This window comes from Mauremys reevesii, linkage group 1 (assembly GCF_016161935.1).
Source record: "Mauremys reevesii isolate NIE-2019 linkage group 1, ASM1616193v1, whole genome shotgun sequence".
Classification (NCBI taxonomy): Eukaryota; Metazoa; Chordata; order Testudines; family Geoemydidae; genus Mauremys; species Mauremys reevesii.
In genome coordinates this window covers 232,996,904-233,008,971 of record NC_052623.1, presented here as the reverse complement: position 1 = coordinate 233,008,971, position 12,068 = coordinate 232,996,904, and the positions used below count along the sequence as shown (strand labels likewise).

At 44.9% G+C, this 12,068-nt stretch overlaps 1 protein-coding gene across 3 annotated transcripts in view; it reads right to left on the bottom strand.

Annotated features, from left to right (window-relative positions):
* LRP6 (LDL receptor related protein 6) overlaps nucleotides 1-12,068 on the bottom strand; it is a 197,169-nt gene that overhangs the window by 40,053 nt on the left and 145,048 nt on the right. For all 3 annotated transcript variants that reach the window (XM_039545877.1, XM_039545884.1, XM_039545895.1), the window contains 4 exons: nucleotides 10,773-11,062; nucleotides 8,266-8,492; nucleotides 4,618-4,802; nucleotides 3,808-4,134 (listed from right to left, as the gene is read on the bottom strand). In XM_039545877.1, the coding sequence (XP_039401811.1) occupies nucleotides 3,808-4,134; nucleotides 4,618-4,802; nucleotides 8,266-8,492; nucleotides 10,773-11,062 (1,029 nt within the window). The remainder of the gene's footprint in view (nucleotides 1-3,807; nucleotides 4,135-4,617; nucleotides 4,803-8,265; nucleotides 8,493-10,772; nucleotides 11,063-12,068) is intronic.

The window sequence follows — 12,068 nt, the reverse complement described above, 5'->3', positions numbered from 1 at the left end:
GACTTCCTTGAAGGAACCGCCCATCAGTAGCCAGTCATCAAGGTAGGGGAAAACTGTAAATCCCTCTCTTCTCATACAAGCTGCCACTATTGAAAAGACCTTTGTAAAGACCCTGGGTGCAGCAGCTAGCCCAAAGTGGGAGGGACTCTAAATTAGTAATGCTCTTCATCGAAGAGGAACCTGAGGAACCTCTTGTGGGCTGGGTGGACGTCTATGTGAAAACATGTGTCTAATGTTGAGAGCCGCAAACCATGTGTCCTCCTCTAACGAGGAGAGCATGCAGAATTTTAGTTTTCAAATGAACCTGTTCAGCTGTCTCAGATCAGGAATTGGCCTCCATCCTCCATTCTTCTTGGGGATGGAGAAGTAAGGGGGATAGAATCCCCGCCCTTGATGTTGAGGTGGAACCTTTTCTATGGCTCCCCTGAGAAGGGAGCTCACCTCTTGTCGCAGAATCACCCCATGAGAGTGGTCCGTGAAAAAGAATGAAGAAGGAGGTTTGTGGGTAGGAGGTACCAGAGACTCGATCAGCTAGATGCCATAAATAATTTCCAATACCCATTTGTCTGTAGTTAGGGCAGTTTTTGCCAAATGGGGTGGGGAAGCCTTTGAATATCAGAGATGGGGAATGAAGTGGCATCAATAAAGGGACATAGGCCTCAATAGTACCATGAAAAAAAAACCCTCTTTGCTTGGGGTTAGAGTATGATGTGGTGGTGAATATTGCAGAGGCTGGGTTCCTGGGTCTATAAACCCTCTGTCTTTTGAGAGTTAGCTCCTAAGAACATTGGTGGTAAAATGGCTGAGGAGGTGGTCTTGTCCTATTAGCCCCATCGACGGTGTTTTCTTTTAGGGGCAAGGATATAAATGCTTGTGAATCAAGTTTGTCCTCAAGTCTCTGAGGGAGTGGAGACATTCATCCGTCTTCTTGTGGAATAGGTTGATAGTATCGAAGGGCAGATATTGGATGGTACTCTGCACCTCTAGGAAAACATGAGGATCGTAACCACAAATCTCTCCTCATAACAATGGCCATAGCCATTGCCCTAGATGCAGTATAGTTGCATCCACCATGGTCTGGCGGGAAATTTTGCCTACCAATCTGCCCTCATCCATTAAGGCCTGGAAGCAGGCCCTATGCCCCTCAGGGAGCTCATCCTTGAATTCCAAAACTTCTTATAATTAGTAAAATCATATTTGGCCAAGAGGGTCTCATAATTTGAGATCCTGGAGGGATGTGAAAGAAAACTTCTCTCCTTAGAAGGTTGACTCGCTTGTGTCCCTTCTTTGAGGAAGTAGCCTTTGGGTGTTGTTACTTGGACCACTCTGTAGCCGCTTGCACCACCAAAGCATCCAAACAAAAAAAACTTTCACCCCTTGGATGGAATGAAGCAGTGCTTCTTGGCCCAATTAGGGGTGGGAGCGCAAGAAACAGAAGTGTGCAATCACCTTTGCTGGGTCCATGATGATGACCTTGTGATGGGGAGTGCCACTTGACTGAGACCAGACGGCTGCAGAACATCTAGTAAAACTGCTGAGGCTGATCCCCCCCCTCCCCCTGCATCTATATAACTCAGCCACCACTGGGGGCATGAGATGATATTGTTGTTTAAAGTCATCTGGGAGAGAATGGAGGAGAACTGGGCTCATGGCCTGATGATGAAGATGATACTGGAATAGGCTCACCTTCTCTTCTTCTCTGGGCTGGCGAGGGCTGGGGGGGGTGTGTGGGGGTGTGGTGGCAAATCAATGCACCGCTCCTGAGTTTAGGGTAGGGCTCCCGTGATCCCCAATATTGCCAGTAGGATGGATCAACTGCCAAAGGAAAGCCCCATGGGGTGGGGGAGGGGGGGGGCCCCTTTTCTGTATGTGCCTGGGGGGTCAGGACCATGATCTTCTGGGGGGCCTGGTTTGTGTGCCCTTTTCCTGCAGCTGCAGAGACTCTTGGCAGAGACTCATCCCCTCAATCCAGCAGAAAACCAATCAGCAGAAATCAAATGCCCCAATGGTACCAATGGGGGGGATGTGAGATTCACTCTGGTGTATCAATGTCAGAGTCTCCTTCTGTGGTATCAATGTGAGACCGATGAAATAGGAGGGCTGAATGTGGATAGGGATAAGAAAGAGAGAAGATCTCTGGGAGACTGAAGGTCTTCTGTCTTGGGGGGGGAGGAGCAGTCAGAAGCAGAGCAGACAGTCAGAGCCTGAGAGCTCCTGGTGTGGTATGTGTGTGTGTGTCGCTGGGACTATCGCTTCTCTTGGAGGGTGGATTGGAGCATCAGGAGCTGTTTATCCCGTACACAATCAGGCAGCAGAGACAACTACCTACCTATCCTATCTACCTAATCAAAAACTAAATACTACACAGTAAAAAAATCAATTAAAAAAAAAAAAAAAAAAAAAAAAAAAGGAAAAAAAAAGATTTTACAGTAGAAGAAGATTTTTTTTATGTAATTTAATTTAAGATAGTTAAAAGCAGCATTTTTCTTCTGTGAGGTAAAGTTTCAAAGCTGTATTAAGTCAATGTTCAGTTGTAAACTTTTGAAAGAATAACCATAACATTTTATTCAGTTATGAACATTTCAGAACAACCTCCATTCCGGAAGTGTCATAACGCTGAGGTTCTACTGTATACTATAAAAACAACTAAAACTAATTGTGTACAACATTTTACAGCAATGACACTGTTTTAAAAAAAAAAATTAGAACACCAAAGATCTCGATTCAGATCATGCAGCAATAAGCAGGAACTGGAGAGGTGTAGGCCTGCACCACTTTTCATGCCCTGGGTTTAGAGCATGAGAAAAGCTACAGCACATGTACAGGCCAATGGCCACTGCTTGCAAAAAAAAATTCTGGATTCAAACACATGGTGCTCATGTGTATCCAATGTGTGGAATACATGTAGGGACCATCCTATGAAGAAATATGAGTGCTGCACTGGCAGCCAGTTATTGAAAGATGAATTATTTGGCTAGAAACTAACTGTGGTCAGCCTCAGGGCCTTGTGGTTCACACACTGCACAACAATGAAAAAACCTGGGGTTTGGCTGCTTGCTGCCTCTACTGCGATCAGGAACTGAAAGTGCTGTGAAGGCAGCACTCTGGGGCCTCTTTTCTCACTCAAAAGCAATGCCTTTAGCCACACTGGGGTGAGCTCTGGAGGAAGGTCTGTCCAACACCCCTTCAAGCTGGAATATAAATCACAACTAAATTCACCTCCAACAACCTAAAACTCATCCAATATTCCAAAACACACACCAAAATCCCATTAATCCTCTATGCCTGGTAAATCTCAAAAAAATAAAAGGGGACATGAAGTAACTTTCATGGGCCGGCACAAAAGTAGTGTTTCCAGCTTCTCTTTATACCCAGCCTTATTCTGGTTGGCAGAATGAATAAAAAGGTTCATTGAAATTAATCCCATTGCCAAGCTGTTGGCCTGGAAATTTTTTTAAAATATCCTAACTTTTACTCAATTGCCTGGTAGGATTTTAGTATGGTTAGAAAACAAAATCCAGCCAGTTTTATTACCACCTTCACACACACACATATACACCCCCTCCGCCAAAGGAAGAAATGAGCCATGACTTGGCATATCATATTCCTGTCACCAAAGCAAACTGTCTCCTCTTTGTTGCTATTAAAAATAAATAGAGAAGACAGGAATGAAAAATGTTTCTTTTTTCTAGTAAAATACTTTTATCTGTTACCAAATGCATTTGCTTCCATAATTTATGCCCATTGGAACAAACATGGCATTCTGTTCCCTATGCCTCTAATTTGTCATTTGTGCTTAGGGCTTACCACTACAGGTCCTGTTGTCAGAATTCAAGGAATAGTGAGCTGGGCATCCACACACAAAACCACCAACTGGAACTGCCAAGCAGAGATGGGAGCAGTGCCCATTGCTAGATGCACATTCATTCCAGCCTGCCTGCCTTGAGGAATGGAAGACCAGGATATCCATCACATAATCCAAGTGGCCTTGGATGATGGTCCGGTTCTGGCCACTGGTCTTGTTGGCTCGCTCAATGCTGCGCCGGCTCCAATCTGTCCAATAGATGTAATCCTGGTATTGAGTCAAGCCAAACGGGTGAGGCAAGTCATCTGCTATAACCTCACGGTCAAGGCCTGTTTTCAAAAAAGGGAGAGAGAAAAAACAAGAGGAATTACTGGGGACATACTAGGTTTTTATAACAATGTGCTAGACATTGCTGCTTCATGGAGAGGTTAAAAATGTAAAAAAAATTTTACAGTTTAGTATCAGCCTCCACCAGGATTTCCAGTCTTCTGTAACAATCCATCTGCAGCATGAGGCCCCTTCCTCGTCCCTCTCTCTTTCACACACACACACACACACACACACACACACCCTACCCTCATGCCTGATATATACAATGGAGTGCGCCTACTTAAAAAAAAAAAAAATCAGTTCTGAGTATATTAAATCTATGAGCTTTTGCAGTTTGGCTTTCCCACCACCTCCCGACAACAAATGAAATACTGGTTATATTTTTTGCCAGAGAGGACACTCCAAAAGCTACCAGTTGAGAGCTTTGTCCTACATGTAACTAAAAATACACAGCTTGCACAGAAAAAGCCACAGCAACTTACCTAGCATATTTGAAGATTCTATTAAGTTGGTATCTAGATCTGTCCAGTAAAGTCTTCTTTTAGCATAATCAATTGTTAGCCCATTAGCTCGTCCCACGTTTGGTACCAAAGTAGTACGTTCACTTCCATCCATGGCAGCTCGGTCAATCTTGGGCTTCCCACCCCACTCAGTCCAGTACATAAACCTGTATAAAAATGCCAGAAATTTCTCATTTATCAGATATAGAAGTTTTGTGCTAATGCAGACTCTTAAAATTTCTTGCCAGTACATGAAAGCAAAAAACAACACAAAAGCAAGAAGAACGGGAACAGAAACCCAGAGTTACAAATTTAAGTGTTTATTAAAACACATTAAATATTTTTCTCAAAATAAAAGCTAGGAAAGGAGTCCGATTTCCTTATTTGCTCGATCCAAAGCTGGACCCTTACCAAGGACTTCTTTACTAGAGCCCTTCAGTCTTTAACTAGTTCACGTGTGTTAGCTAATAATAAACAGGATGTCATCTGGGTACATTAGATTGCACATTGTTCTTTATCAAGAATTGATCCAAAGCACATTGCATGAGCAACAAAAATTGCCTTCTGCTTCTATTAAATCCTCTACTGAACTCTGAACTAAATGTTTCTTGAGGATATTTCCTTGAAGTGCCTTTCTCCACCAGTTTCCACACCAGAGATTGGTCTTACAGGTAGTAATGGACTAGACCGGGGTGGCCAACCTGAGCAGGAGTCAGAATTTACCAATGTACATTGCCAAAGAGCCACAGTAATACATCAGCTGCCCCCCATCAGTCCCCTACTCCTCCCGCTCACCAGCAGCCCCGCTGATCAGCGCCTCCCCCTCCCTCCCCGCACCTCCCAGTCAGCTGTTTCGTGGCATGCAGGAGACTCGGGGGGGAGGGGGGGGGGGGGGGAAGGGGGCGGAGCGAGGGCATGGCAGGCTCAGGGGAGGGGGCAGGAAGGGGTGGAGTGGGGGCAGGGCCTGTGGCAGAGCCAGGGGTTGAGCAGTGAGCACCCCCGGCACATCGGAAAGTCTTGCAAACAGATCTCAGAGGCTTTCCACTGCAGTTGGGTAACGATACACTTCATCTCACGTATTGCTGAGCCAAGGTAATGTTCTCACTCTACTACGTATAGAATACATATCATCTAAGTACTGCAACAGCGGTCAACACATAAGCATATGCTATTGTTCTCTGGCATCATTGGATTGCAGCAGGGAGATGCGTTTCCATATGTATGATACCAAATTCTTTGTATTGTCTGCCATGGACTATGCTGGTTAGATAGGTAAGGTAAACTAAATAGGAATAAGATCACTATGAGTGTGCAGTGACCTGACAAAATATATACTGGCCAAGCTTGTAAAGAAATTGATAGATAATGGATAGGTTCCTAAATACGTAGGCTCATTATTCAATGGGATCTGCTGAGTTATCAGTACTTTAGAAAAATTAGGCCACTTATTTAGGTGTCTAAACATGGGCTTAAGAAGAAAACCCACTTCTGAAAATCTTGGTGATCATTTATTGTTTTAAAAACAAACAAAAAAACGGAGATAATGCAAGTAAAGCAACTTTGCTATTGGGGTCCCAGTGTGAATTTAAGATGAGGAACTGAGAACCACTCTGGTCTACATGTGTTTTGACGCTATTTCTGGCCAGACAGCTATTAGAGCAGGGGTCTCAAACTCAAATGACCACGAGGGCCACATGAGGACTAGTACATTGGCCCGAGGGCCACATTACTGACATCTCCCCTCTGCCGCCCTCGGCCCCGCCCCCACTCCACCCCTTCCATGAGGCCCTGCCCTGCCCCGCCTCTTCCCACCCCTTCCTTGCCCCCATTCCAACTCCTTCCCCAAAATCCCCACCCCAACTCCACTCCTTCCCTGCCCCCAGGGGGTGGAGGCGGGGCTCAGGACAGGGAGTTGGGGTGTGAGGTGCAGGAGGGATGAGGGGTGCGAAAGGGGCTCAGGGCAGGGGGTTCGACTGCAGGGGTTCGGAGGGGAGGGCTCTGGCCCAGTGCCCACCGGGGGCAGGGTAGGCTTCCCTGCCTACCTACCCTGTCCCCGCACCACTCCGGGAAGCGGCTGGAACGTGGGAGAGTAGGGGCTCAGGGGCGTGGGTGGGGGGCTTCAGGCACCGCCCCCCAGCATCTCCCATTGGCTGGGAACGGGGAACTGCGGCCTATGGGAGATGCTGGGGGCGATGCCTGAAGCAACATCAACACACACCCCTGCGCCTCTCCTCCCCCAGGTTCTGTCCGCTTCCCAGAGCGGCACGGGGCAGAGCAGGCAGGCAGGGAGCCTACCCTGCCCCCGGTGCGCGTCGGGCTGGAGCCGCTCTAGGTAAACGTTGGGGGAGGGCTGGGGGGCCGCGACAAGCTCACGGGCTGCAAAAAAAACAACAACCTTGCGGGCCGCGCGTTTGAGACTCCTGTATTAGAGCAAGGGATACTGAGCAACTTTGCAGTAAGTGAGAAATACTAGCACTTTTGAATACCAGTGATGAAAATGAGTCACCTCAAGGTAAGTGGTAAAATTACAGCACTAATCTGCAATTCCAGGCCTTGAGCAGCTTTGAGGAACTACGTGGACACTGCATACTCCCAGAACATCTGGTTCAGATTTGCGTATCACATCAGCAATTTTAGTTCTCTCCCACTTTGGATGAACATTTTTGGTATTTAGCAAACTTTAACTGTTATTTTTCAAGAGAAAGATGGTATAGAGAGGCAGTGAATGGGAGCCTGGAAATCCTGAGACTTTCCAAGTTCTATGCAGTGACTCAGTCTGGCCTTTGAAAATCAGGCACTGAGTGATGTGTCCAAGTTCCTAAGCTCCTACAGTTCCAACTGAAGTCAATGTTAACTGTGAGAATTCAGGATATTTGAAAATCAGTTTCCCCATCTGTAAAATAGGGGTAATACACAAGTACTGTCTCTCACGTGGATTTTGCAAGGAATAAATTAGTAAATGTTTGTAAAGCATTTCAAGGTTATAAAGTGCTATGTAGATGTTAAGTATTATGACATTTCTTTTCTTATGACATAAAATGCTATTGCATTTTAATGTGATTGAGTTGTTCCTGGAGAAAAGACTTCTCTCATTACAAAAATCTTACATTTTGGATAGGCAGATAGAGCAGTTTTCTTGGATGCTCTATTTCCCTCCCCCGCCTACCAAAGTTGTCCTTTGCCTCCAAAATAATCTCTCTCCTTATTCTCACACAGTGAGCTTCACCTTCCCCTCAGAGGCAGAGCACATAATACCTTCACAACACCCAAACCCGTGATGAAAGGGAGCTCCATTTTAAAAGGACAAATTTTCTTTTCAGTGTGATGGACCTTTTCTAATTAATGAATTCCATAAACCTAAAGCTATTTCGATTTTATGATTAATTAAAAAACTAAATATAAATCCTTTTTTAATGAGCTTCTCTGATTTTTGTGTAGTATTCCTAATGATTATTCAGGACATTAAGAGCACATTCCTCCAGCCCTTGTATTCTAAATTACTAGGTTACATTCCTCAAGCTGAGTTCTCTCAGGATTTATATACTGGTGCCTCATTAACATGCCCTACAGAAAATATGCAAGTGTTACTTTTAAGAAGTTCGTAAACATAAAATTAAATCAGCAAGTTACCCTTCAGCAGGGTCTAATGCCAGTGCCCGGGGGCTGTCCAGATCCTTCCACACCAATACTTGACGATGTTGTCCATCCAGCTTTGACACTTCAATACGATTTGTTCCAGTATCGGCCCAATACAGATTCTTCCCTAGCCAGTCTACTGCCATGCCTTCTGGGTAATCCAAGCCAAACTCCACCACATGTTCGAGTGCACTGCCGTTCATAAATGCCCTGCTGATCGTCTTCAGGGATACAATGGTACAAAGGTAAATTAGGAACTTTACCAGTCTGTCATTGGGGTTTGCATTTAAAAACTTTCAGATTTCAGGCATCTTGTAGGGAAGAAGTTCATACAATATGCTACTTACTCGTACAATTAACGAAAAGGCCTATTCAAGAGTGATGATTTACTATGGTCACTGAAGAAATAAACGGGTTGACTTTAGTTGGGTTCCATTAAGCAATCTACACGCCACACTGACCTTAACAACTCTCAGCCAGCTTTGAGGAGAAAACATTTTGGAATTCTCAGCCTCATGCTGAAGCTTCTATGCTACAGCGAGGAGCGATATTTTAGAGTCACAGAGACAGCATTTAAAGGCAAGAAGGGACCACCAGACAATCTAATCCAACCTCCTCTATTTCACATGCCACTCACCACCCAACCACCCACGCCACATTATTAATTCATGATGTTTATTAATTATGGTAGTGCCCAAGGATCAATCAACAGCAGGGGCCATTGAGGTAGGCACAATACAGATTAGTAGACAGTCCCTTCTCCAAAGAGCTTACAATCTAAATACACAAGACAGCACACAGGCTGGAGGGGGCAGAACACACAAGCACCGTGAACACTGTGATGGTGCCAAATGTCTTGTGTCAGTGCATTATTTTTTTTAAACAACATCCTCATCTAAAAAGTTCAGCACAAACCACCACATAGATGAAAACAATCAATGGCCAAGAAGTCAGTTAGCTCTGCAGTGCCAGTGTTTATGGACGGATGGTAAGCAACTAATTTAATTCCCCATTAAGATGAGTTTCTGATCTCTCTTTTGTCCAAAAGATTTCTCTCTTTTAACTCTCAACTTCATAGCACTTCCTATGACGATAGAGGCAGCCATAATTGTATAATATTTCATAGCTTAGCCATTTACTGGTATACAATTATGACCAAGAAGCCCTTTGCCAAGAACAACAATGGTATGCGAACACTAGTTTCCTCCCATCCCTCACTCCTCATGTTTCTAACACTGCAGAAGTCAAAGTTCAATTTTGTTTGCTTACAGTTTGTGCGCTAGAACCAGTGATGTCACAAGCGTGTGCACAATTGGGAGTTCAGCATCCCTTAATCCCTATCTACAACGTCCTTTCAAACCAAATTTGGGAACCATGTTTAATCTATTTCAACCACAGTTCAAGTTAAACCAGTTTCTACAACAGTTTGGCCAGCTTCCCTCTCAGAAACTCATTTACAAGCTATGTGTTGAGCCCTTGTGTGCCCAACTCCTAAGTTACTGAGTGCAGAACACAGCAAGCTGTTGTGTAAGCCTCACCGCAATTACAGAATTCTTCCTTTATTACAAAAAATCCTGATATTTCCATTTCTGAATAAATTTACTGCTCCTGAAAATGAGAGTGAAACTAGACTAGTGAATATCGATGCTGAAACTTGTACACCATTTGTCTGCCTTATGCCTGTTTCTGATATGCAACACTCCTCAATACTTCAGTCTCAACTGAATAATCTAGCTATTTCAGTATAATTTATAATTCATACCATATTTCACCTAATGTATGGAATCTTCATAACTAATGCATACTGGAGTAAGATTAACATCAGCTTTCACTTCAGGCCCAAGACACAGTTCCCTCCCACAATGTATTTGGCAAGATATCCATGTTAAGTCCCCCAAATCTCCCTCAAAGTGGCACTCCCCCTCCCCCCCCCCGTTTCAGTTTTCCACAAAATGCTGATGTTTATCCTTGCAAATTCATAGTGTATGTGAGAAAACATAGATCCACTGATTTAAAAAGCACACATCTGAATTTAGCCAGGATATGAAGACATTTTGTGTTCGGTCAAGCTTTTCCCTCTGAACTAGAATTATGTAAAATTTATTTGTTGGTCAGTTCTTGAGTTTAAGTGTTCTGAAAATGCAGCAATAGTGGACTGCATGGGCAGAGAGTGAACCCTGGACTCGAGGAGGCTAGCCATCCCCTTGCCCAGCCTCCCCCTTCTGCATAAGGCCCCGCCCTTCCCGCCCTCCTTCCCCCACCGGCACCTAGAGACTTCCCTCCCCAGGAGCGCTGGGCTGGCGGTGCGCTTCCCCCCACCCCCAAACACCAGGCAGTGTGAGCACCGGTTCCAGCCACCTGTAGTCCCTGGCTGGTCCCAGCCCGCGGGGAGGGAGGGGAGAAGAGCCGCAGAGCCCCAGCGGGACCACACAGGGCTGCTTGGGGAGGCAGAGCTGCCCATGTGGGACTGAACTCTAGACAGAGACAACTCTCTCCTTTACCTTCAGCGAGATATCTGTCCAGTAAATCCGATTGTCTGTCACATCAAAATCCAAAGCAGAAGCTTCTTTGACTCCCGTAAGTGGGATGGCAACATTGTTGTTGTTGGTTTCCAAAGAGATTCGCCTGATATCTGCTCTCCGAGAAAAGAGCAGGAAAGCTTCTGGGACAATGCAAGTCCTCATATCACTGATCAGCTCTAAGCCTATGGGACAGGCACAGCGAGGACCCTGAGGTCTGTACAGACAGAGATGGCTGCAACCACCATTGTCCTCTGCACAAGGGTTTGCACCTACACATTCAGTAGAAGCAAAAATAATTATTTGACATTGCCCTCCTTTTCCAGATAATTATCCTCAGACAGCAGTGCTAACTTTATCCACAGTACATTGCCCTGCAATCTACCCCAGCCTTGTCCTATAGCAATTACCTTAAGAATGAAAATAGTTGCAGACTTCACAGCCATTCAGACCACTAAAAGAATATTATTGTGATAGTGATCTGTGTATGTTATGGAAGTCTATTAAGAGCTGAACTGACATCACCAAACACTCATTTCACACAGGCAAACAGCTGGGAAGAGGCCTGCATTTGACACATGTAACTTAGTGCCCATTTAGACCAATCAGTGCACATGCAAAACCTGTGTCGCTCCTAGCTTTCATGAAGACACAGGGAGCACAATTTGTAGACAGGTTGTGAGATGAAGGCATGTAGAACAGTCTTAGTTTCATTAACCATTGGTGCTAAAAAAATACATATAATCACATAACTAAACTGAATTCTGTGCATGTTCTAATAGGGCCCGGTCTACACTAGAAAATTAAGTCAGCCTAACAATGTCGCTTAGGGGTATGAAAAGTCCACCCCCTGGGTGGCGCAGTTAAGCTCACCTAAGTCCATGTGCAGACGGCAACGTAAGAATTCTTCTACAACCTCTTGAGGAGGTGGATTACCCATGCCAACGGGAGAACCCCTTCTGTCAGGTAGGCAGTGGTTACACTGAAGCACTACCGCTGTAGCATTTTAAGAGCAGACAAGCCCTAAGATGACAACCAGGCTATACAGCAGGGGTAGGCAACCTATGGCACGCATGCCAAAGGCGGCACACTAGCTGATTTTCAGTGGCACTCACACTGCCCGGGTCCTGGCCACTGGTCCGGGGGCCTCTGCATTTTAATTTAATTTTAAATGAAGCTTCTTAAACATTCTAAAAATCTTATTTACTTTACATACAACAATAGTTTAGTTATATATTATAGACTTATAGAAAGAGACCTTCTAAAAACGTTAAAATG